Raw genomic sequence first — 25,190 nt, 5'->3', positions numbered from 1 at the left:
AGGCGCGGCCGCCGCCCGCCCCGCCCGCCCCGCCATGCCCGCCCCGCCGCTGCCCGCCCTGCTCTGCCTCTGCGCGGCCGCCGCCTCCTTCTCCACCCGCGGCGATTACCGCCTGGCCGGTCTCTTCCCGATGCACTCCCCGGCGCCGCGGGCTGCTGCCCGGCCGCTGGTGGACAGCTGCGACGAGTGAGTCCCCCTTTCCGCCTGCTTTTCCCCCCCAAAATGCGATTTTTCCTCTTAAAACTGCTTTTGCATTTGCACAGTGCTGCCACCTTCAAGAGCCACGGCTACAGCCTGTCCCAGGCCATGCGTTTCACCGTGGAGGAGATAAACAACTCCAGTGCCATCCTCCCCAACATCACCTTGGGCTATGAGATCCACGACACCTGCTCGGAGCCTGCCAACCTCCACGCCACGCTGCGTGTCCTCATCCAGAAAGGCAGGCAGGAGGTCGAGCTGCTCCCCACCTTCCAGCACTATGAGCCCCAGGTGGTGGCTGTCATCGGGCCTGACAGCACGCAGCTGGCTCTCACCACAGCAGCTGTGCTCGGCATCTTCCTTGTGCCAGAGGTAAGTGTGGCTCTCCCAGCAGATGAAAGGATCCCAAGGAGGAATGGTTTGAGGGAAGATGGGCTTGGAGCTGAGCTGAGCTGGAAGCGCAGCCCCTTGGTACCAGTGTTGGCCTGTATCTCTTCCCCGGCACGGGCAGCTGGCAGGCAGGAGTTGTGGCTGGCTTGCTGTCCTTCAGGTTTCTCTCACAGCAGCGCATTCAGCTCCAGGTCCACTGAAGTCTCTTTAGGAGACGGGCTGCATGTGCCATCAGCTCTCGGGGTGCTGCTGCCAGGGGAATGCAACCCCCTTTTCTCCTGGCTCCCTTTGCAGATTAGCTACGAAGCCTCCTCAGAGATGCTGAGCCTAAAGCGGTTCTACCCCTCGTTCCTGCGCACCATTCCCAGCGACAGGCAGCAAGTGAAGGCCATCTTCCTGCTGCTGCAGAGGTTTGGGTGGACCTGGGTCGTGCTGCTGGGCAGTGACAACACCTATGGCAGGGATGGCTTGGAAGCGCTCTACAAGCTGCTGACCACAAGCAACATCTGTGTTGCCTACCGAGGCATCATCCCTGTCAACAAGGACGCCAGCAGCCCAGAACTCCACAACTTGGTCAGAATCCTCAAGGACATCAGGGTCAATGTCACCATTGTCTTCTCCAACAGAAAAAGCGCCCGCTCTTTCTTTGAGGTGGTGGTCCAGAAGAACATCACGGGTATGGTGTGGGTGGGCTCTGAAGACTGGTCGTTAGCCCCAGCAATCTGGCAGGTACCTGGCATCCAGAGTATTGGCTCGGTGATTGGGATGTCAATTGAGAAGACAGAGCCCACAATGCTGGAACGCTTTGAATCGTGGAAGGTAGCAGAGGGAGGTGCTGCAGCTGAACGTGCTGGCAGCACGGGGGCAGGTGGGGGGACCGGAGGGGATGCCCAGCTGGACTGCACCCAGAGCTGCACCTCCTGCCACCTGCGTGCTGCTGTCCCCAACACGTATGATGCTCAAGCCTCCTTCAACGTGTACTCAGCTGTGTACACTGTGGCCCACGGGCTCCATGACCTGCTGGGCTGTGCCTCGGGGGCCTGCAGCAAAGGCACAGTCTACCCCTGGCAGGTAAGAGCAACATGAGAAAGGATCTTCCTTGTAGAAGAAGATCCAGGAGCATCCTTCCTCACAGGGAACGATTTTCCCCATGTGCCCAGGGGTTTCTGTCCTTCTGAAAGGCTAGTGTCCCAGCTGAAGAGCCTCATGGGCTTCAGATGCCTATCACAGTCAAAGCAGCCTGGACCTAGACCCAGACCCCTGTCCTAGATCACCTCCCGTTCCTCTGCCACCAGCCCCTCACAGAAACCTAGAGGGACTTCCCACAGCTGGGCACATGGTAGCTTCTGGGGGGGAGGCAGGAAGGAGCCAGAGGCATGTAGCACATCTCCCTCCTGAGACAAGGCACTCCTCAGCAGGAGTCTCCTCTCTTCTTTTACTCTTTTGCTTTACAGCTCCTACAAAAAATCAAGCAAGTAAATTTCACCCTGTACAAGAGCCACATCTCTTTTGACGCCAACGGGGACATTCAGAAAGGCTACGACATTATCATGTGGAACTGGAGTGGCCTGAGCTGGGCCTTCAATGTGATAGGAACTTTCAGCGTGAACCCAGACAGGTTGAACATCGACCAGAGCAAAATCCTGTGGCACACAAAAGATCAGCAGGTACTGCTCTGCATCCAGATCCAATTATTGCTCACTGCCAAGCCAGCTCCATCCCCAACACCACCTGTTCTGGGGCATTTCCCTATAGCAGAACGAAAATGAGACAGATAGAGGTGGTATGGGAGGATGATCAGCATTCTGACTATCACCTTTCATTCTTCCAAGCAGGACACACAAACCAAAAAGGCTCCCAAGTCCTACTTTTAGCTTTAAAAGGTCTCATTTTCAAACCACCTCTGTAAGAACCGCAACACGGCGAGCTCATGGCTCCTGCCCTCTCTGTGCTGGAAGCTGGCAGCAAGCTGCCCAAACAGGCCTGATGCTCAGCCTGGTGTCCTGCTGCCCGCCCTGCTCGCCTGCCTGACCCTGCTGTGCTCCCAACAGGCTCCCACCTCGCTGTGCTCCGAGGCCTGTCAACCGGGGGAGAAGCGGCTGCAGCGGAGCCGCCACCGATGCTGCTTCAGCTGCGTGGCCTGTCCAGCAGGAACCTTCCTGAACAGATCGGGTCAGTACACCTCGGGGGCTGCTCCCTCTCCTTCCTTCCCTCCTCATCCCATCAGCTCCTGGCTTGTCTCGCCATTCCCCCAGCCTCTTCCCTCCCCGTGCTCAGTAAAAACCTCTGATCTGAGCCGGACACAGCTGGTCTGAGCCCCCGGGTGCTTCCCTGTGGGTATGCAAAGCTCAGGCCCCGCTCTTTGCGGGGGGCACCGCCCACAGGTCACAGCCCAGCTCCTTCCCTGCCCACACGGGATGTCCGGCCCAAAAGCCGCTTCCTGCACCGCATCCTCCGGGAGGGAAATTCGACTCGGTGGTTGCCTTTGTGCCCCAGATGGCACTCAGGGCTTCTGCACCCTGTGGTCACCAGCAGCTGGCTTATGGAAATATCCCCTGCTTGGGACAGGCAGTGGAAATCTCCTGCCTCGGAGTCACCAGCCACAACAACAAACCCCTTGCTGGCAGCTGGTGACTTGCTAACCTCAGCCTGCACTTGGGCTGAGGGGGGTGTAAAGGACCAGCTCCAGATAACAGTGGGAGCAGGGAGCTCCCAAACACAGCTACTCAGCATTACTGCCCCATGCTCCGGCTTCTGGAAGGAGGCTGCTGCAGACCTGTCCCAGCCTTTGCAGGTTACTGCTGGGCACACAAGCCCCCTCCTACCCACAGCCCAGGTGCCCCTGAGCTTCAGCTTATCCCAGTGAGCTCCTGTGGGCCTTACACCTCTCAACCAAGCAATACACTTTTGGGAAGTCCACACGGGGAGGCTTTTGGGAAAGGAGCTTCTCTGCTCCCCAAGGCTTAGAAGCACCCAAGGGGCTAGAGCAGGACACAAGTAGTGGGCAGCTCTTGCAGAGAGCTGGGGGGCTGTGAGGGTAGGGGGCTCCACCACAGCAGGTCACTTACCAGGGTCTGTGGTGCATGAGGTGCCTCTGTCACTGCCTTGGTTCATGTCCTCTGCAGACCTCTACAGCTGCCAGTCCTGCAGGGAAGACGAGTGGGCCCCAGCAAGGAGCGAAGCTTGCTTCAACCGGACCGTCGAGTTTCTCTCCTGGTCTGAGCCCATGTCCTGGGCACTGCTGACTCCCACCGTCCTCCTCATGCTGCTCATTGCAGGGCTGGCCCTCCTTTTTGCCCTGAATGCCTCCACACCAGTGGTCAAGTCTGCAGGCGGGAAGATGTGCTTCCTCATGCTGGGCTCTCTGGCCTGCGCCTGTAGCAGTCTCTTCTTCTACTTCGGGGAGCCCACCCGGCACACGTGCCTGCTGCGGCTCCCCGTCTTTAACATCAGTTTCACCATCTTCCTCTCGTGCATGGCAACACGCTCCTTCCAGATCATCTGCATCTTCAAGCTGAACGCGCGCTGGCCGGCCCTCTACGAGGCCTGGCTGCGGCGCGGGGGGCCGGTGCTCTTCATCGCTGCCAGCACGGCAGCCCAGGCGGGGCTGTGCCTGGCCCTGGAGGCCGCCAGCCCCTCGGAGCCGCGCAGGGACTACGGCGCGTCGGCCGAGCGGGTGGTGCTGGAGTGCGGCGGGGTGGGCCGGGCCGCCGCCAGCGCCCACACCGTGCTGCTCAGCGCCTGCTGCTTCGCCCTCAGCTACGCGGGCAAGGACCTGCCCGCCAGCTACAACGAGGCCAAGTGCCTCACCTGCAGCCTGCTCCTCCACCTCGCCTGCTCCGCCGCCGTCCTCTGCACGCAGGGCACCTTCCGCGGGCGCGGGCAGGGGGCGGCCTGGGTGCTGGGCGGCCTCTGCAAGCTCGGCGCCCTGCTGGGCGGCTACTTCCTCCCAAAGGCCTTCGTCATCCTGCTGCGGCCGCAGCACAACACACCCCAGCACTTCCAGACGGCGATCCAAAGCTACACGCGGCGCCGGGACGCCTGAGCGCGGGGGCAGCGGGGCCGGCGCGGGGCCCGCCTTGTCCCCCGGTCGCCGCGCCCTGACGTCACGTCCGGCGCGCTGCCAAGATGGCGGCGGCGCGCGCGGCCCGGTAGCGGCCCGGCCATGGCGGCGGCGGCGGCCCACAGCGTCCGCGTCCTGCGGGAGCTGAACCGGCAGCGCGCGGCCGGGCAGTTCTGCGACGCGACACTGGGCGTGGGCGGGCGGGAGTTCCGCGCCCACTGGCCGGTGCTGGCCAGCTGCTCCCGCTTCTTCCGCGCCCGCGGCCCCGGCGGGCCCGTGGCGCTGCCCGAGGGCCTGGCCGACACCTTCCAGCTGCTCCTCGACTTTTTCTACACCGGCCGCCTGGCGCTCACCGCGCACAACCGCGCCCGCCTGCTGTCCGCCGCCGAGCAGCTGGGCGTGCCCGACGCCGTAGCGCTCTGCCGCGCCTTCCGCCCCGCCGGGCCCCGCCAGCGGCCCCGCCGCCCCGCCGCGGGGCACACGGACAGCGCGGCCGCCCCGCAGCCCGGCGGCCCGGCGGTGCGTGAGGGGGACGAGGTGCGGGCGGGTCTTGGGGCGGGCCTGGCCGGCGGGGGTGACGGCCGCCTGTTCCCCCGCAGGCCACCCCCCCGGGCCCGGAGGAGGCGGCGGGCGGCGGCGGGCGGGGGGACAGCGGCGCGGAGCCCCTTCCCGACAAAAAGGGTCTGCGGAGCAAAAAGAGCCCCGCCCCGGGGAAGGCACCCGGGACGCCGGGGAGCAGAAAAGGTACAGCGGTGCCGGTCGAGTGCCCCACATGTCATAAAACCTTCCTCAGCAAATATTACCTTAAAGTGCACAACAGGTAAACGCTCCGACTTCTCCTTCCTCTCGCGTTCGCGCCCTGCCGGGCTCAGCCCCGTCCCACCGGCTCAGCACCTCGGGGTCCCCCGGGACAGAAAGGGGGGGTCTGCTCTGCCCCCGGGGGGGGTGGCATTGAACTGGGGGGGTGATACCCCTCCAAAACGCTTCCATGAGCTACAACAGCTGTCCTGGGCTTTTGCTCCCAGGGGCTGGAGCAGCCTGGCTGCAAAAGGCAATGAGGGGCAATTCTAGGGGATGTCCTGGCTGCAGGTAGACAACGGCTAATTGTCCTGGGATGTGGGGAACAAGCCATGGTGACAGCCCAGAGCAAAGCAGGTGCCTGCAGGGAGGCACCAGCTCCAGCTTGGCTTATCCACAAGGGGTAAATCAGCCCTGTAGAGCCAAGGTCTCACAGTGGGCACCAGCAGCTCCACTGCTCTCTGCTGGGACCAGCTCTCTGGTGTTGGGGGTGTAACAGCTGCCTGGTCCTTCCCTCCCTTCCCAGCACCTTCACCAGGCCAGGCTGTGTGTCCTGCACTGATTGGGTGCTCTCTGCTTGCATTCCCGCTAGGAAGCACACGGGAGAAAAGCCATTTGAATGTTCCAAATGCGGCAAATGTTATTTTAGAAAAGAGAATCTCCTGGAACATGAAGCCAGAAATTGTATGAACCGATCAGAGCAGGTATGTATGGGAGACCAGCACTGGTGCTCTGGAAGGCACGTGTCATGTTGCAGCAAGGGAATTGGAGCCTTTTCCCAGCCCCAGTCCCCATCACACTCAGCTGCTGAATATAACCCCCATATCACCCCTGTGTGGCATGTGTACTGCAGCCAGGACCCCCCCAGCCTGCTGCCAGGGTGGCAGCAGCTTTTTTCTGATTTACCAGACAACTCTCGGGTTCTCTGTTTTCATCAAGCACACAAGGACACTGTCCTGTGAAAGATCCAGCTCCCAGGGGGCCTGGGTCCCAGTGCCGCTCTGAGCTGCAGCCTCACATCAGATGCTGGCTCTGCAGAAGGTGATGCCTTCCCCCTCTCTTGCAGGTTTTCACGTGCTCAGTCTGCCAGGAGGTGTTCAAGAGGCGAATGGAGCTGCGGCTGCACATGGTGTCACACACGGGGGAGATGCCCTACAAGGTCAGCAGTGCCCGCCCCCCACATCCCTTCAGACAGCTGCTGGCACAGAGGCAGAGGGGATGAGCTGTTCTGTTTGGGCCAGCCTGGCCCTGCCCAGCAGGGCAATCACACACACCAGCTCCCTTCCCCAGGCTGTGGCATCTCACTGTTCCCTATCTCTGAGCCAAAACAGAGGCACCAAAGCCAGGTGCTTTCTGCACCTTACCAGCAATTAGTGTTCCACCTCAGGATGGTTCCTGCCTGCCCGTTGTGCCAGCACAATGCCTGTCTTCTCCTCACACCAAAATCACTGTGGGGGCCACATCTGGAAGCTGATCCTGCTCTCCTGTGTTCCAGTGCTCATCCTGTGCCCAGCAGTTCATGCAGAAGAAGGACCTGCAGAGCCACATGATCAAGCTCCACGGCGCGCCCAAGCCCCATGCGGTGAGGGGAGGGGATGGGCAGCCACGAGTCTTGGAGGGGGAATCATCCCGCACCCCGAATGGCACCCACGGTCCTGTCAGCTGCTGGAAACAGTTTTTTGGTTGACAGACCCCAATACTGACCAGCATTGCACTCTGTCAGGCTGCCTTATCCTGTTGGGTAGCTGGGGGTGCTGCCCCAGAGCTGCAGCAGAGGGGCAGGTCTTGGGCTGCCTAACCCCTGCTCTCCCGTGGCCTTGCAGTGCTCGACCTGCTCCAAGTGCTTTCTGTCTCGGACAGAGCTGCGCCTGCACGAGGCCTTCAAGCACCGGGGAGAGAAGCTGTTTGTCTGTGAGGAGTGTGGGCACAGGGCCTCCAGTCGCAACGGCCTGCAGATGCACATCAAGGCCAAGCACAGGTAGGACGTGGCCTGTGTTCTTCCCCTAGGTCACCGTGGCTCTCCTGGCTGTGCTTCCTCCCCCTGAGGGGCCAGCTGGGTGGTAATGGGGAGAGGACCTGGCTGGGGGGCACAGCAAGCACCCCCCTTCCTGGAGGTGCTGGGCTGAAACTTGTGCGAGAAATCTGGTGAGGGGCCAACCCACATTCCACCTTTTAACTTCCAAAGGGAGTGTGAGCTGCCAGCACTTCAGCTGAGTGTGCATCATAGTAACACGATGATGACCAAAGCGCATCAGCTCATCTAATCCATTTCTTGAAGTGACATTGTGCAGCAGCTCACACACTTGTCCTTAGCTTTCTGTTTCCTGGGCTGGTTATAGTGCCCGAGGGGTGGGAGGCTTCAGCTCCAGAGCCCTTAGCTGCAGAATAACACTTGTGGGCCTCCAAAATACTTCAGCTTGAGATGGGTTGAAGTAGGATTTGATTACAAGAACTGTGGGCGAGGAGCAGCAGCTAACCTGAGGGGCTGAAGCTGGCAAAGGCCAATGAAGGTGCTGCTTCTCCTGCCCACAGGAACGAGCGGCCCTACGTCTGCGAGTTCTGCCACCACGCCTTCACGCAGAAAGCCAACCTGAACATGCACCTGCGCACGCACACGGGCGAGAAGCCCTTCCAGTGCCACCTCTGCGGCAAGACCTTCCGGACACAAGGTACCCCGGGCGCACGGCTGGGTGGCTGCTCCGAGCGCTGCGGCCTCCAGGGAGCAGTGGGACAAGGGGCAGCGCCGCTGACCCGCAGCTCCCTCTCCCAGCGAGCCTGGACAAGCACAACCGGACCCACACTGGGGAGCGCCCCTTCAGCTGCGAGTTCTGCGACCAGCGCTTCACGGAGAAGGGGCCCCTGCTGCGGCACATCGCCAGCCGGCACCAGGAGGGGAGGCCCCACTTCTGCCAGATCTGCGGGAAAACCTTCAAAGGTAACGGCTGGGGCGTCAGGCTCTTGCATGGCTCCCTAGAAGCTGCCCTGCTGGTGCTGTGGGTCAGGGTCCCCGTGAGCCTGCACAGCACAATGCCGCCAACGGGCTCCGCCTCCCCTCAGCTGTAGAGCAGCTGCGTGTCCACGTCCGCCGGCACAAGGGCGTCAGGAAGTTTGAGTGCACTGAGTGCGGCTACAAGTTCACACGGCAGGTGAGGCCTCCCCTGGCACACACCACACTGGGGAGCTGGCCCTCCCCGGCCTCTCCTCCAGCCTCTTCTGTCTGCAGGCTCACCTGAGGCGCCACATGGAGATCCATGACCGAGTGGAGAACTACAACCCCCGACAGCGGAAGCTGCGGAACCTGATCATCGAGGATGAGAAGGCCGTGGTGGTGGCTCTGCAGCCACCCCCGGAGCTGGAGGTGGGCTCGGCAGAGGTGATCATGGAGTCCCTGTCCCGTGGCTCCCTGCCTGAGGAGATCCCCGTGCGGAGACTCTGCTCCAACGAAAACTTCTCTACGGCGGATGTGATTGAGCAATCACTAATTATAACGACGACAATTCCTGAAGACTGTGAAACGTAGCGGGGCCACCTGTGTGCCTCATTCCTGCCAAAACAATAAAGCATTAGGCTGGAGCCACTCGGCCATGCTTGTTTGAATTGTACATCTGCCCCTTCCCCACCTGCCCCCAAAGCTCCTACCCCAGGTTGCAGGGAAGTGAAGTTCTAAGTCAGTCATCATTGGGTGATTTGGTCTCAAATAAAGAAACAAACGTGAGGCTGGTCAGAATAAACTGTGTGAGGTGAGCTGTGACTCACCTGTGCTCTTCCCTGGTGCCCACAGTTCTGCTGTAGAGGCTCAAAGCTCATGATGAAAGCTCACATCCCCCGAGACTGCCGCTCTACCCCTTTCCTTAAATGCTGGCTGAAAGGAATGTCTCTACTAAATTTTTGCCTTATTTCTAGTTTTGCTGAGCTTCTGCTGTTTCTTTACCACATTCAAGATGGGGCATGAGCTGCATCTTCTCACCATTGAGATAACTGAAACATTATCTCAGGGAGCTGGACAATGCTTTAAGCTCCTGTTTGTAGGTGTGGAGATTTACAGTTGTCTGAAATACCATGATCCAGCGTTGCTATGACATTAAGAACTGTTTCTGGAGTATTCCCAGGGTGAGGGAACATCTCCAGGCACGCCCACGTGTCCTGAAATCGTGGCCACTCTCTCTCTCCCTCTTACTTACCAAAAAGGCAGAAAGATTCTGGTTCAAAAGTCCCTCAGGCCTAGAAAGGGAAACATCACAGCAAAACTTACTCTGGTAATCATCCCCCAAAGGCTACAGAGAGATTGATGTAACGTATTTTATTTAACTTCACTGCTGCAAGTAAATTTAAAACTATGAGAATAAAAATACATTATCTGTAAACATAAAATGCCTTTGTTTCAAAGGATGGTATTTAAACTGTACTCAAGGACTTGAACACAATGAGTCTTACAAAAAATAAATACAGATCCATAACTGTTGAGCAGGTGAGGAATCTGGGGGTGGCAGGTCCAGCAGCGAGCGCTACAGCACGAGCCGAGCGTGCGCACTATTTATAGTTCAGCATTGATACCTCGCTCTGCCACACGCTTCAGCAGCGCTGCCGGGCGCGGCGCCGCAGGGGTGCAGCTCCGTGGCCGTTGCTCCCAGAGGCGAAGGAGCCGTCCTGAGTCATGGACCCCAGCACGTTCTCCTGCCCGGGGTCCAGGGGCGCCCCCGCCCGCAGCAGCACCGGGGATGGTGTTAAACACAGAGGCTGCCGCGGCTCCTCCGTGATCCTCTGCCGGCACGCGGCACTTTCAAGGCACTGTCAAAGTTTCAGACTTGGAGAACAGCCCAGATGTCGTGAGCAGCCTTCCAAGCTCCGCAGCTGAGAAGCGTGGCAGAAAACAGCACTCAAGGCAAACCAGATTCTGTTAAAGCTGTGAAGATGCTGACGTGGAGGTGGGGCTCTGACACTGGTCAGTCCGAGGGCAAGCCAGAGGCCTGCAATCCAGTACACGGGCTTTCCATCTCTGCACTGAGTTTCAACTCCTTTTTGTTTCCTACCGCTTAAACACAAAAGATGGAAAAGGCCAATGCCCCAGCCAGCACTGCAGCCCTTCTCTCACCACAGCTTTCCCGAGGCGCCAGGCTCCTCCGGGTGAGCTGATAATCTACCAGCTAACTGCAGGAGGCTTCTCTGCAGCACAGACAGGAACTGCAGCCCAAGCCAGCTAGGTCACTTGGGCGAGTAAAAAGGCAACTCTTACACAGGCCAAAAAACAGCAAACCCCAAACAAAAACAATAAAAAAATTTCCCTAAAATAACTACTTTTCAATCTGCAACACTCTGGCTACTCCTACCCCTTTACCAAAACACCTCAGCAGCATTTTCCAATTGCCCACATCCCGAGAGCTCCTGCACACTGGAGGCACATCAGGCACGAGACCCCTCCCAAGGCCTGGTGGTGCATTTTAAAGCAATTCTGCATCAGGGTATCTAAAGAGCACCAGCAATTCTGCAAGGCTGTCGTGAACCTCCCAAGGAAGCTGCACTTGCCTTTCCTAGTAAATTGGGATTTTTTCTATAATTGTACAATGCAGACTTCAGCCCTTCAAAACGGTGAAGAAATAAACACTCGCCCTCATTGCATGAGGGCACCAGAGCACCTGAGAGGTCTGCACAGGAGAACCAACAGCAACAGGCCTTTGCCACATGCAACAGCTTTTTCTGGCTAGTTCAGCCCTGCTATCAGCAAGCCCCGAGGCGCTGGTAAGGGGAACAGCTTGTGCCTGGGCAGCAGCTGCCAGCCCCAGGAGCTGCTCCCTGCCTCTCCGCTTACCCTTACAGGGGGGAACAGCTGGGGTGGTCAGAAATAAAAGCAATTAGCTGTGAGGATGTGATTAAAAGATAAATAAGGGCATTTCTTAGAAGGAAAAAGTGCTTTTCTAGGAAGAGCTGGAAAACAAGTACCTGCAAAAGTTTTAATGCTGCAACTTAAAAAACCCATCAAATAGAGGAAGAATGGAAGTTCAAAGGGAAAAGTAAAGCTTCATAACATGCCTTGGTGAGAGCCTTGCTACAGGGGGTCTGTCTCTTCTGAAGGCATGAGCAGGAACTGGGGACCACGGCAACAGGACAGGGAGGGCTGTGCTCTCATATTGACCCAGCTCTCATGGGGAGACCTTCCCCCCCAGGCAGAAGGGGTGCACAGCTTTGCCTCCCTCTGAGGCACAGCACAGAGGTGGGGGTCCGGACCATCATCCTACCAGACAGACCCCTCCTGAAAAAGAAACTGAAGAAAGGAGTTTGGTGGCAAAGAAAGCGTTACAGGGTGAAGGAGTCCCCAGTGAGAGGCATCTGACCAAAGCTGTGAGCTGCAGTGATGTCCAACTGGATGGCTTTCCTCAGAGCCCACCTCTGGGTCTCCTCTGGGGCAGCGCGCCGCCTTTACCCCAGAGAAGGGCTGAGGGACGCCACAGCAGAGGCCTCACAGCTGCAGTTCTGCAGCAGCACATCAAGCAGTTTTCACTCCCTCTATGATTAGTACATGTCTGTTTCCAAGCACTGGTTTGCCTCTGCCCCTCTCAAAGCAACACTGGTTGTGGATATGGAACTCGCATCGAGTCAGGGGAACTGCACCTTCCCCTGCTAACGAAGCTCGTTAAGGTTCTGGCTGTGGAGGTTTTGGCGCTGCCTGTTCAAGTTGATGCTGTTGTCCAGAGTGATGCTGTCGTCCTCCTGTGTGGTCTCTGGCATGAACTGCCGGAATATGCTGACGCTGCCGTGCCAGAAGATGGGCTCAGGGAGTTGGCCCACCACGCTCCACATCCGCGTCTCGGGGTCATAGGCTTCCAAGACATCCGAGAGTTCAAACGTGTTGTCGTAGCCACCAGACACATACAGCTTCCCACCGAGCACGGCCACGCTCCCCCCAACGTGAACCTACAATTTAAAAATAAATAGACTCAACAACTGGAAAGGAGGTTCTGCCCAATTAGGCAGACAATGAAGGTGTCATGTACTGGCCTGGCCAGGGCTCAGGGCCCACCTCCCACAGCCAGTCTCCGGCACCCAGAGGAGATGGAGTTTTCCAGCTCCGCTCAGCTCTGCCTGCTGGGCTGGACATCCAGCTCCACACAACTGCAATCCAGGATTTTTTCTTCCAGGTGACTGTGATAGGCTTAAATGCCCTCTGTTTGCAAGGGGTTATAATGGAAAGAGCACCTGGTTTCCAAAGGTAAATTAAGCCGATTTTTAACACCAACAGGCATCCAGTAGGTCGGTAAGTGTCCTACCTGAAGCATGGCAGGGATTTTGTCCCACTCATTTTTTGCTGGATTGTAAACATCCACTTCAGCTGAGTCATCTCTGTGGAAGATAACACAAAATTACTCCTATGCATTCGAAAAACCTTCTGCCTTGTGAAACCCCAGTTCAACAATCTGAAATGCTGCTTGAGCACCTCTGCTCCAACCTCATGACTTGCATCCGAGACCAAAGGTTCCTGTATGAAGGCGTGGGTCTCGATGCAGAACCCAGCTTGGGCTTCTCCTGTGCCAGCACCCCTGTTCAACCCCAGAACATGCTGGGGACATCCCTGCTGCAGCCCCACCCACGAAGCAGGCAGGCACACTGCACACCTACCACATCGGTGCAGGAGCTCTGGACTGTGACCCCCCCCACCTCAGAGCCCAGCATGCAGCCACACCACTGCTGGTCCAAAATGACTGCACAACCCAAGGGCTTTCTCAAATCTAGTATTTTTTTCACATCTGCATCTACAGAAGGTGTGTTCACAGACCAACCTTCTGCAAGCCTGCATTTCTCAGTCACATGTGCCTTTGGTGCCAGGCACTTCAGGGTCTGGAAGAAAAGTTACTGGTGTTCTCGAGATCCTTGACCCTCCACACACTTCAAAGTAACAGCATCCCCACTGCTTCAATTTTTTGCCAATGCCAAATTTAGATGGGCTGGAGGACTGTAAGAGGGGAGCTGACGGGGCAGCCTAATCCCCCAAGGCTCCTCTCACCCACTCTGCTCATGAGGCAGGAGGCGACAGCGACAGGTGAGGGATGTTTGCGACGCAGAAATACGCGCTGCTGACACAAGAATGTGAAGGGGACAAGGTCAGGCTGCCCGAGAAGTGCTGTCAGTCACTCCAAGACAGGGCTGTTACAGCCAGATTCAAAAGGCTGCAAGGAATATTTTACTGTCTTTGTATCCACCATGATTTCTCGTGCACTGCCGTGCATTGTGTGGGTGACGAATGTTGCTGTCAATTGCTGACGTGAATCTGAGCAGGGGAGAGAGTGAAAACAAATAAGAAATCTCACCTACAACATTAGTGTGTGTTTAGCAAACCACAACATCAGAAATTTGTCTGCTAAGCCTGAAGGGAAGCTGAGGTGCACACTGTGGGACAGCCTGCTTCCACTCTGGACGAGAGCTCCTAAAGCACCCACATGCTTCAACACCAGCCTCTTTTGTTTGTGTTGCTTTTGTGATGCACCTGGAACTGACTGACATTCACCTGAGCAAAACATCTTTAATGCAGGCACATGTAAGTGAGTGCTGCGAGCGCCACGGAGCTGCAACTCTAACCTTTCTTCCTCAGAACTGCACAGAACAAAGAGCTGGAACCTGCCTTGGGACAGAGCCCAGGAACAAAACACTGGCCAGGCTGTTTGTACCTGGGAGAACGGCTGCTGTTCATGACGCTTCCCGTGACCAACAGCAGCAAGTCAAAAAGATAACGCAAGGATTGTCTCACAGCTTTAAACAGAGCTGCAGCCAATGTGCAGCAAGTGAAATAAGGGGAGAAAAACCCAACCCAAATAATCTCCTCATTAACTCCTGCAGATGCCTAAGCAATCAGAAATCCTGAAGTGTCACTCATCCGTATTTTAAAATAAGACAAAGGAAAACCTACAGAACTGGCTTGTGATGAGCAGCAGAACAGCTAGGACAGCCCTGCCAGTACTCACTGAGAGGCAGCTGACCCAGCCTGTGACCTGCAAACAACTGCCAGGAACCAAGACACTCGGCTGAACCCAAATAAATCAAATAAAAGGTCCTGGGTAGAAGTTGCTGCTTTATGCAAAGCCAAGAAGAGATTAAAAAAAGGAAAGTGTCTGGAGGCCATCAGAGAAGTCTATGTTTGCTCAGAGTCAACACACAAGGCTCAAACACTTCAGTGCTAGCATGCCTTTCCGGTTATTTTTAATTAAGTGGATAACCGAAGTGTTTGCACCACCAGGACAGCTTCAGATGGGTAATTAAGTCCCAATTTGGAAAGGTGTTTAAAAATAGTGACCAATCATTTTATCTTCAGTTCTCTTATCTCAGCAGAGATGGAGGATGTCCTCTCCTGTGCTACAGTTTAACAGTTTCTTGGAGCTTACTCAGTTATTTATAGCAACAAGGGGGCTGAACCAGAAGCCAAGAAAACTGAGAAGTTTATTTCCAAGCAGCACTGCTGACTTCAGCCAGTTCTATACCTGGCTATTCCCCAGCCTGTGGGTTTAGATTCAGACAATTTTGTACAATTTTAAGTGTCGTTCTTTGAGGTCTAACTAGGACAGAAGGAATAAGGTTTACAGACCCACCTGCACCATCACAGGAAGCACTGCTGCACTTCCCCCACCCAGCGCCCTCGTACGACCACCTGCAGACTCCACACACCTTCCCAGGGAAGCCCTGGGCTTGCCCAGCGGGGACCAGGGCGGGGGGCGATCGCTGCCGGTACTCACCGTATGAAGTACATGAGGCCGTTAAGAGTGACGGTCTTTGGGGCAAAGGACCAGGGAGGCAGGTGGCCACAGTTGACAAGGGACCAGAGGTCGCTGTCGGGGTCGTAGCACTGCATAACCATGGACTCTTTGCCAGCCAGGGAGCCAATGGCAAACAGCTTGCCGCGGCAGGAGGTGGTGGAGCAGTTGTCCATAGGGTAGAGCATGGGCTGCAGGGCCTCCCAGCTGTCCACCGTGTGGTCGTAACGCTCCGTGCTGTCTGAGGCGATCACGTACAGGAGCCCGTCCAGGACCGTGGAGCTGTGGTACTCTCTGGCCTTCAGCATAGGAGACACCTCCGTCCACTCGTTGACACTGGAGTTGTACCTCCAGACACAGTCATACAGCCTGGATCCATCTGACCCCCCTGCAGCACAGCATGGCTCAGAGTCTGCTTTCACAAAGGGAACTACCATGGGGTGACGGAGGAGAGGGCCTGGGGTGGGACTGGGATTTCTGCTGTGTCTTCCAGCTACACCTTCTTTAAACCCACGTGCACCTTTTGCTTCCCGTGGCCGTACCTTATGAAAATATTTCAGTACTGAGGGACCACAACAGTGTGCAGTGTGAGGGTTCTTAGGGAAGCTTTGTACTGTTTCTCTCCCAGCGAGCCAGGGAGGATTTCTCCTGTCGTTCCTAACCTGTACTCAGCCACAACTCCAAATAAGTCTCCCAGGTTTGACTACCTCCATCCTCCCAAATAATTGTTCTCTTCCCCATTTTACTGTCCAGGAGCTGCTGTGACACAGCAGAGACCAGCCCTCCCCAGTGCCTGCTGCCAGCAGCTCAGAGGCCTCCCAGCCCTCCTGCTGCCCAGGCCACCACTGACACTGCACAGACTGACTGAGGATCCCATCAGCAGCCTCACCAAACCACCTGGATTGGCACCCCCAGAATTGCCCCAGAAAGCTCCCATGGGACATGAGGGTACAAACCAGCTGTGTGGCAGCCCACCACTTTTAAAGCCCTGCCCTTAAAGCAGAGCCTTGTTTTCTGCTCGTGATTAAAGACGAGTTTTCTGTTCACCTGCATTTGCCCTGCTCTTCAAGCTTTCCTCAGCATGCCCTGTGCATCTGGAGCAAATTGCTCTGCAGCACCTGGTTTCCCAGGCCACGGCAGGGCTGCCACTCCAGCTGCAGGGATGTCATTTAAAGGAGGCATCCACATGCAGATTAACAGCCAAATTTACACATCTGTGTCACCTTGACTGGAGTAATTATAGGCCCAGCAGGCTGGGGAGGCAGAATATGCTCTCGGGATGGTACTGTGACTCACAGGCACTGGCTGGATGAGGAACCTGGGACTTTCTGACATGCCTCTGCCTGGAGCACATGCTCAGCTTGAGATTCATGGAGCCTTGAACCCAAATACCATCTTCACAGAAAGAAATCCAAGACCCTCTTAAGTCACTCCTGCCCCCCAGAGTGGGAAGTTAGAAACTTCCACCAGTGCAAGATCCATGACTTCTGCCCACGTGCTCAGGAGCATTAGTCATGACAAAATACCTCCTGGACTGAGACCAGCTGCTAAATCCAGCCCCAACTGCGGGACTCCCCAGGCCTGTCCCCTGAGCAGCAGTTCAGACTCCACTACCCCAAGAAAAGCCCAGTCTTGCTGCCAGACCCCACGCGTTTTCACTTACCGGTGACGTAGATGTCATTGCCCAGCGCAGCGACGCTGTAGCCCCCGCCCAGGTGCTCGGGGAACTCAGCCAGGTAGCGCCAGTGGCCGGTGCGCGGGTTGTAGCAGTCGACGGTGACAAGCTCGTCGCAGTCGCGGTCGCAGCCGCCGACAAGGACCAGGATCTCGGCCAGGCCAGTGGAGGGCCGGGGCCGCATGCGGGCACAGGGGCCTCGGTCGTGGCGGTCGAGGCGGGCGGCCTGGAAGTCCCGGGCCTCGCGCAGCAGGCGCAGGCAGGGCGGGCAGCGGGCCACCAGCGGCTCGCCCTCTACGTGGGCCAGCAGGTAGAAGCGGCGCACGAAGGGCAGGCGGACGTGAGCCAGGAGCTGGGGCAGCAGCGGGGCGCGGGCGGCGGGGTCAGCGCGCACCCAGCGCAGCGCCAGCTGGAAGGCGGCCTCCTCCTTGGGGACGCAGAGCCCGTCGTCCCGCAGGTAGGAGAGCAGGCGCGGCAGCGGCAGCCGCTCCAGCTGCGCGCCCAGCTCCCCCACGTGCCGCAGGACGAAGCGGTGCGCGGCGGCGGCCAGCGCCGGGCAGGCAAAGGCCTCGGCGAAGTCCTGCATGTCCAGGGCGTTGGCGGGCTCCAGCTGCCGCGCCAGCCAGGTGCCGCACGCCTCCTTGACGGCGGGGAACTGCAGCAGGTCGGCAGCGCGCAGCAGGCGCTCGGCGATGTCGGGGCCCAGCCCGCCCACCCGGCCGGTGTAGGCGAAATCGAGGAGCCGCGCCAGGCACTCGGGCTCCACGCCGTGCAGCCGCACCCGCTCGGCCCGCGCCTCCCGCAGCGCCCCGCCGAACATGGCGCGGAAGTAGCCGGAGGCGGCGGCCAGGACGGCGCGGTGCGCCCCGAACTCGCGGCCTCCGGCCACCACCGTCACGTCCAGCAGGCTCCGCTCGGCCCGCAGCGCGCTCAGGCCCCGCAGCAGGGACACCGCATGTGCCGGCTCCTCCGCCGCCGCCGCCGCCGTCCCGCCGGCCGTGCTCGCTGCCATGCCGCGCCCGTGCGGGAGCACCTGCTTGTCAGCCCAGAGAGCAGCCTACGGGACAAAGAAAAGGGCAGGAGGGTTAGCACAGGGGGAAACCTCCCCTGGCTGCGAAACGGGACAAACTAAACAGCCCTCGAAAACATTCCCTGTCCCAGCGGCGCAGCAGTTGCATAACACGCCGGTGCTGCCAGCAGCTTCCCCGCTCGGTCTAATTATATTTCTAAGCAGCCCGTGTTGAAGTTTCCCAGGATTAAGGAAGCCCCGCAAGGGCCGGGCAGAGCCTGGTACACCCGATAGCCTTGAAACGCTGCCCTCGAACCCCACGGCTTTCGGGCGGGGGCCCAGATGGAGCAGCCCCGGGGTTCTCCTCAAAAGGCGAAGGGACGTTCCGGGACCCGGCTCTCTAACCCCCGGCGCTGCCCGTTACCGGGCGAGGCGCGGCTGCCCCAAGCCCAAAGCGCCAGGCTGGTGTCCCGCCCTCCCGCCGGTCGCTTCCAGGCAGATGAAGACGCTGGAAGTTCACCCGGGAGTTCCCGTCGCTAAACTCGCGGCATTTTCAACCTTTCTGGGTGCAACGGCCCGGTGCAGCCCCGGTGACGCTCGGGAGAGCCCTTGTGGGTGCGGGACAGGACTCCTCCAGGTAGAAAACAAACCGCACTTCTCGCCAGGAGCGGAAACCCGACGGAAACGGCGGTTTAACGGGGAGACAAGCCCTAAAGCCTCCGAGGACACGGCAGCTGCTGCTCAAGCCCCTCGCCGGGCCCCGCGTTGTGCCCGCGGCGCCCCGGGGCCGCCATCGCCCCGCGGCCCGGACGCTGCGGCGGCCGGTGAGCCGCCCCGCCCGCTGCTGCCGCTCCCGTCCAACCGGCCCGGCCGCCCAGGTCCTTCAATCCGCCCCCGCCGCCCGGTGCCCGCGCAGCTCACCCCTCCTGCCGGTGCCCGCGCAGCTCACCCCTCCTGCCGGTGCCCGCGCAGCTCACCTCTCCTCTCCTGCCGGTGCCCGGCCCGACCGCGCCCCGCCGGCCCCGCCGCGCTCCCGGCAGCCCCCGCGGCCGCCACCGCGCACGCCCGGACTACAGCTCCCGGCAGCCCTCGCGCGGGAGGACTACAGCTCCCAGCATTCCCCGCGCTGGCGGACTACCGTTCCCAGCAGCCCCTGCGCGGGCGGCCGCCCCTTCGCCGCCTCCCGCCGGTACCGAGCGGTTCGCGGGTGTCGGCGCTGCCCGGTCGCCGCCGCCGCCGCTGCCCCGGCCCCTCCTCCCGCGCCGGGACATGGACTCCGACTCCTGCGCTTCCCCGTTCGCCCCGGAGGTGAGCTGGAGTCCCGTGGGGGCAGGGGGGGGGGGGGCGTCTCCCGCCGCCTGACCCGGCCCGGCCCGGCCCGGCCCGGCCGCCGGTGCCCGCTCCTCGCAGTCGCCCCGCCGCGGGGCCGAGGCGATCTTGTGCCGCCTGAGCGCGGAGCGCCGGGGACAGGAATGGCGGCGGCTCTCCCCGCCGTGTCCTGCCGGGGGGCGGCCCGTCTGAGGGCCCGGTACCGACACCGGGGGTGTGTGAGGGGGCGGGCTGGGGGGGAGGGAGCGGGGCGGCGGCGCTGCCCGGTACCACCGCCGCGGGGGGTGGGGGTGGGGAGGCGCGGGGAGCGGCGGCGGGCGGGGCCCGGCTGCGGGGAGCGGCGGCACCTCCCCCCGCCGTGCCCGGCCCCGCGGCCGCCGCTGACCCCCCCGCCCCGTCCTCCGCAGGACTTCTCCCCTGCCTCCCGGCGGCACCGCACCGTGGAAGACTTCAACAAGTTCTGCACCTTCGTCCTGGCCTACGCCGGCTACATCCCGTACCCGCAGGAGGTGAGGGGCGCGGGGGCTCCGGGCAGCGGGCGGGGCCGGCTCCGGGGCCGCGGCGGGTCCCCGCAGCAGCGGCCGCGGGCGTTTCTGTGCAATCGGCCGCTGCGGGGAGGCTGCGCCTCCGCGCCGTGTCCCCGAGACAAAAGGGGGAACCATCGTAGCTGGGAGGGCCTTAAGGGGTGGGCCGGGGCCTGGGGGGGCTGCTCTCTGGGCGGGGTGAAGCAGCACGGGGCCCGGGATCGCTCCTGGGGCTGCGGCTCCGCCCACCGGGAGATCCCTGTGGGAGCCGGGCCTGGGCGGGCCCGGCCGTGCCCCCGGGGACAGGGCGCAGCGCCGCACGCGACTCGGCTCCCGGGTAATGTTTCCGTCTGCTTCCTCAACGTTTTCCAGGAAACGCCGCTGAGGAACAGCCCCAGCCCTCCCAACAGCACCGGAGGCACGATTGACAGCGATAGCTGGGATCCCCGCTTCAATGACGTCCCCTCTTCCGTTTCCCTGCCCACCAAGAACAGAAAGAACTTCAGTCAGCTTAAGCGAGCGAAACCGTACGGTTCCCTGTTCCAGCGGGCAAAACCCAGCAACTTCCTGCCGGAGAGAAAGCAAATCGACAAGATCAGGAAGAAGAAAAAGCTGAAGAGGAGGGAAACAGAGGTGTCAGCAGAGGAGGACTATGAGGAGAAGCTGCTGGAGCTGGAGGCAGAGGACTCTTATGTGGAGACGCCGCTGAGCCCCTCGTCTGAGGGTGACCCGCAGTCTGCAGCCGAGCACGGCTCTGTCTGGGACTCTGACACTCCGTCCAGTGTCTCCTACCCCGCCAGCACGGCCGAGCAGGCAGTGGAGATCCAGAGCGTGGGCAAGAGGACAGTCATTCGGCAGGGCAAGCAGGTGGTCTTCCGGGATGAGGATGGCACTGGGGACGACGAGGACATCATGGTGGATTCAGGTGGGTGGCCTGGCTGTCGGAAGAGGATCAGCCAGGCGGAAGCAATGGTATCTCATTGGTACTTTACCTATAGCATAATGCAGAGGTGTGCTGCCTGGGCAGAATCCAGGAGCTGCTGGATTTTCAGGGGGAAGGGGGGCTGGTTAGCTTCTTCTGCAATAAACTGAGTGAAAAGCTGCGACTTTATAGAAGCAGCCAGTTCTTCTTTCCTGGATTATGGCCTCTCTTGTACTGCTGAGTCTCCCCACGCAAGAGAGACCTGGAAAAATCAGCAAAGTGCCCATCTTTGAAACCCAGGTAGTTATTTAGCACAAAAGCAGAGCGAATTCCTGTTGTGGGTGAGAGGTGCTGGCTGTTAACAGTGTCGTTCGTGTTTCTCTTGCCAGATGACGACTCATGGGACCTTGTCACCTGCTTCTGCATGAAGCCTTTTGCCGGGCGGCCAATGATCGAATGCAACGAGTGCCACACCTGGATCCACCTCTCCTGCGCCAAAATCCGCAAGTCCAACGTCCCCGAGGTCTATATCTGCCAGAAGTGCCGGGACTCCAAGTTTGACATTCGCCGCTCGAACCGCTCCCGGACGGGCTCGCGCAGGCGCTTCCTGGACTAGGGAGGGAGGCACGAGCTGCTACGTGGGCCGGGAGCCGGGAGAGCTCCCTGAACTGCTGCTCAGGCTGAGGGGCTGCCCGGCCGGCCCCCCTGGCAGGGACAGGAATCGCCAGCCATGGGCAGCTGGTGCTGGGAGAGGCTGAGGGGCCAGAACTGCTGCTGGATCCCGATCAGCTCAAGGGACAGACCGAGCTCTCTGGGATCGGGGGGTTTGTCTGGTTACAGATACGAACTGGGTGGTGTCTGGGGAATGTATAATACCTTTGCCATGTATGTTTTCTCATCCCATCAGGAAGCTGCAAACCTCTGTGCTAGGAAACTCCTCCACCTCCACAGAGGGAGGAGGAGTTGGAGGGAATCTGTGTGAAGAGTCTGAAAAGTAAATGGCCATGTGTTATAATTTTGATGTAATATTATACCTGCCCATTGTCCGTATGTATCCATCTTAGATATTCTCAGGCTCCACAGGAGCATTGGTGCACACACAGCACTGGGCCTAGGCAGAAGGGGGTTCTGTCATCCAGCCTTGTGCTGTGGAAAGGGGACTGGTGCCTGGTGAGTAGGAGAGCAGCCCTTCTGGACAGTGCTGGGGAGCAGCCACACTGGAGTTCTTCCCAGAAGGTCTCTTACCGTGATACTTCGTGACTGTTTTGCATGATTGGCTGAAATGTGTGTGTGGGGCAGATTCCGTGTGCTCTGCCTCCCGGCCCCTCCTTAAACTCCAAGGTGCTGTTTTAAGAAGATGACAACTCTCCCTTTTCTCAGCCCTGAATTCAAACGTGGACTGTAAAAGGGGCCAGAGTAAACTTAGAACCTGGCAGGCCTCGTTTGGGATTTGATCATTTCCATCCGAGTACTACAGCTGAGCTGACTTTTGCTTTCACTGTTTAAGACTGGATTTGTGATTAAAAAAATGGAATCTTTAACCTATTGGTTGTTAATTACGCAGATAAAAGCAAATGCAGGCCATGCAGCTAGTGAGGTGAAGTGCAATGAAGACCCATCCAGTGCAGGGGTGGACAGACCACCTAAGCCCCCACCAATACTGTGGTTCCTCGACGGGGCCTCAGAAGCCTGACAGGGACGAGGCCACTGAGATGGCAGCGTTGGTCCTTGATGGCCAGACAGAGCCAGCTGCATGTGTGGCACAAATTGGGCTGATGTTTCGTGGTATTCTCTGAAGTTGTGCCTGATGAACAACGTGTGCTGCCCATGAAGGAAGGGTCACTGGCTGGTGCCATGGAAGGAGCCAGACCAGCCATGCTGGCAGGAACTGCAGAGACACCACGTTAGACCACCGCCTTATCTGAGCCCTGGCTCTTCAGGAGATGCATCCTGGTGATGACCACGGGTCTTTCCAGCAGCCAGAGACAGGTACCCTCCTTCAGACGTCTGACACAGGGCTGCTTGATGTGCAATGGTTCTTCAGTCCTGCTTCTGTATAAAAGTCCCTTTACACAAGGCTGCAACAACTGACTCTAGGTTCTGAAAACCAGCTCCAACTTCTGTAAAATCTCAAGACCATGACTGTGGTATGCTGCCTTCTAGAAGCTACATGGAACCACCAAGGAGTTTGCCAAAGACTTGCCCCTGATGGCTGCCTGACTGTTCTTTGCAGCCAGAAAAGTAACCAAAGTTCTCAAATGCTGCCATTTCACTCTGCAAACAAAGGCTTTGGAAGATCCCCGTCATGAGCTGCTCAAGGTTTGGACCTGCTCTGAAAATTGGTATCTCTGTGTTTACAGCGCCTGCAACTCAACTGGACCTCTGTGGAACATGTTCCTGAAGCTTTTGCAGGATAAATGGCGAACTGCCAAGTGAACTGCCTCTTCTTCACAGAGGTTCGATACTAATTGATGTGAGTGACTCTTGTTCTGTTACCTTTTCAGATGTATCCCAATAGATGGTGTTTGACAAGTCCAGCACGTTACAGTATCAGCAGAGAGAAAAAAAAAAGTAACATCTCCATCCTCTTAGTTCATCACTTTCAGTCATGTATAATTATAGTTTAATTCAGAACTTTATTTTTTCATTAAAACTGTTTTAATGAACCATGTTTTTTTCTTAACTGTGAAACAAGTGAACAAGGATTTTGTTTTATTCTGAACTCAAGAGTCTGCTCTTATGATTTACTGGTGTGTAGAGCAGTTGTGCCAGGTGGCAGCAAGACCTGACCCTTCAAGCACCCTTCCCTGGACAATACACCAAGTGGGGTATGGGTGGGAAGCGCTGCAAAACAACCCTGCATGTGCTGACAGGTATTCCCACCTCTCTCTCCAGCAGCTGCTCCTTGACACCCCATGCCTGTCCCACTTGCCCAAGGAGTGGGCACTGCAGCCTCCTACAGCCTTTGAGTTGTGCTGCATCAGCCCAGACTGGCCAGCCCAGCCAGACCCAGACCAAACCCAACTCTGCAGGAGAGCTCCTTCCCTCCCTGCCTGACTGCAGGGTGGCACTGAGGACCCCAGACCACCACAGAGATGCTGGTGCTTTGGTGCCACCATCCTGAAGGATCTGCTGCTCATCCAGCTGCATTCAAACCTTAACACCATGGCAAACTTAAAATATGGCTTGACTCTTTGGAAATGGCATTGTATCTTAAAAGAAGCTAAGTTCTGGTTGCTTATAGTGTCTATTTTAATTCTATTTGTAATTTAGTCTTATATAGAGTGATAAACAGAAGGCCCAGAAAAGTTGTAGCTGTAAAATGGCAGTTTCTCATAGAGCAGAAATACTGAAGGTGGTGGTTTCTCAAGTGGGGCTGATCTTTTACAGTCTCTTCAAACCTTTGCACTGACAGACAATAGGAAGAGAGGCTGAGATGGGCTGGAGTGATGAGCAGGAGACTGACCTGTACCTGTCAAGGGTGGAGAGAGACAGGACAGGCAGCTGACTCCACCGTGTGGGGACAATTAAGCATCGCTTGACAACTACAGACACTGCAGAGAAGCAAAGATGGAGCTGAAGCTTTACCCACTGCAGAGGAGAACCTGCTGCAGCAGCCCCATGGCTGGGGAAGGGCACTCAGTACCTGGAAGGAGGGAAAAGCAGGAGTCTGAATCCTTTGAGGGCTGATCGGGCAGAAAAAACAAGCTCTACACTTTTTATGATGTTTAGCCAGGAAATGGGGCAAGACCTGTGTCAGGATTGTGAGGGATTTTATTTTAACTAGAGTCACAAATTCAGATGTTCAAAGTACAAAGTTAAGGTTCATCTGTCCCTTGCACAAACTTCTTTGCAATTAGATAATACTGAGGTGCTGGGGGAAGACAGCACAGAGGGGGAGGCAGGAGAACCCAGTCAGGTCTCCAAACAGAACAGAGCTGTGATTAAGAGGAGAGCCCCTGCTTGCCTCTGGGCCCTGCTCATGTACAGAGGCAGCAGCTGAGTTGCATGGGAGGAGGTCCAGATGGTTTTAGCAGCAGAAGTGAAGCCCCAAGCTCTGACTCCCACCCTGGGGCATGGCTGTCACAGATGAGAGCATACACAGGAAGACAAAGGAAGACTCTGAGAAGTAAATCCTAAACCTGTAACTCCACCTCAAGAATTTCCAGTTTAAAGGCTCTGGCTGAACAGACCAGACCCACACTAATACATTCTAATAATTTACCGGGCCAATTAGAGACCTATGACATTTTACAGCTTGCACCCAAAGATGCTGCTGTTACAGGTTGTAACTGCTGGATGTGAACAACATGCTCTGCCTCTCTGAATTGCTATTTTTCGAGTTCAGCAGTACCATGGGGCACCATGAGGTACTGAAGGAGTTTTTAGAATCACATCACTATTTCTCTACATTTTAATGTAGACAATGCACAAGAAAACACTTCTGTGACAGCAGAAACTGTATGTCAGGAAACTGTCAGAAAGAAGAATTGTTTTACTGTGCAAACTCTTTTCAGGAAAACACTCCCCAGTGTCATTTACCTTCTA

At 57.9% G+C, this 25,190-nt stretch overlaps 4 protein-coding genes across 7 annotated transcripts; 3 read left to right on the top strand and 1 right to left on the bottom strand.

The window, feature by feature from the left end:
• The first annotated feature begins 34 nt into the window (after nucleotides 1–34).
• On the top strand, nucleotides 35–4,729 carry TAS1R1 (taste 1 receptor member 1). The gene is made up of 6 exons (XM_051637088.1): nucleotides 35–186; nucleotides 264–570; nucleotides 883–1,659; nucleotides 2,043–2,255; nucleotides 2,640–2,760; nucleotides 3,714–4,729. The coding sequence occupies exons 1-6, from the start codon at nucleotides 35–37 to the stop codon at nucleotides 4,631–4,633; spliced, it is 2,490 nt and encodes an 829-aa protein (XP_051493048.1). The 3' UTR covers nucleotides 4,634–4,729.
• ZBTB48 (zinc finger and BTB domain containing 48) lies at nucleotides 4,709–9,022 on the top strand. Its single transcript, XM_051637095.1, has 10 exons — nucleotides 4,709–5,170; nucleotides 5,251–5,471; nucleotides 6,042–6,153; nucleotides 6,516–6,608; nucleotides 6,945–7,031; nucleotides 7,273–7,427; nucleotides 7,982–8,118; nucleotides 8,220–8,384; nucleotides 8,507–8,595; nucleotides 8,673–9,022. The coding sequence occupies exons 1-10, from the start codon at nucleotides 4,754–4,756 to the stop codon at nucleotides 8,967–8,969; spliced, it is 1,773 nt and encodes a 590-aa protein (XP_051493055.1). The 5' UTR covers nucleotides 4,709–4,753; the 3' UTR covers nucleotides 8,970–9,022.
• A 712-nt stretch (nucleotides 9,023–9,734) lies between these two features.
• KLHL21 (kelch like family member 21) lies at nucleotides 9,735–18,910 on the bottom strand. 4 transcript variants are annotated; one of them, XM_051637093.1, is made up of 5 exons: nucleotides 18,845–18,910; nucleotides 16,847–17,915; nucleotides 15,166–15,571; nucleotides 12,712–12,784; nucleotides 9,735–12,358 (listed from the first exon to the last, which is right to left on the bottom strand). In XM_051637093.1, exons 2-5 carry the CDS (start codon nucleotides 17,868–17,870, stop codon nucleotides 12,065–12,067), a joined length of 1,797 nt encoding a protein of 598 aa, XP_051493053.1. In that variant the 5' UTR covers nucleotides 17,871–17,915; nucleotides 18,845–18,910; the 3' UTR covers nucleotides 9,735–12,064. The 4 variants fall into 4 exon arrangements, with proteins under 4 accessions (XP_051493053.1, XP_051493052.1, XP_051493050.1 ...); XM_051637092.1 differs by having other exon boundaries at nucleotides 18,817–18,901; XM_051637090.1 differs by having other exon boundaries at nucleotides 18,789–18,873.
• Nucleotides 18,911–19,049: 139 nt separating this feature from the next.
• On the top strand, nucleotides 19,050–23,364 carry PHF13 (PHD finger protein 13). The gene is made up of 4 exons (XM_051637198.1): nucleotides 19,050–19,175; nucleotides 19,604–19,705; nucleotides 20,093–20,645; nucleotides 21,032–23,364. Exons 1-4 carry the CDS (start codon nucleotides 19,137–19,139, stop codon nucleotides 21,256–21,258), a joined length of 921 nt encoding a protein of 306 aa, XP_051493158.1. The 5' UTR covers nucleotides 19,050–19,136; the 3' UTR covers nucleotides 21,259–23,364.
• Nucleotides 23,365–25,190: the final 1,826 nt, after the last annotated feature.

The sequence above is a fragment of the Apus apus genome, chromosome 20 (assembly GCF_020740795.1).
Source record: "Apus apus isolate bApuApu2 chromosome 20, bApuApu2.pri.cur, whole genome shotgun sequence".
NCBI lineage: Eukaryota > Metazoa > Chordata > Aves > Apodiformes > Apodidae > Apus > Apus apus.
The sequence above is the reverse complement of the archived record's forward strand: the minus strand, read 5'-3'. Positions and strand labels throughout refer to the sequence as shown.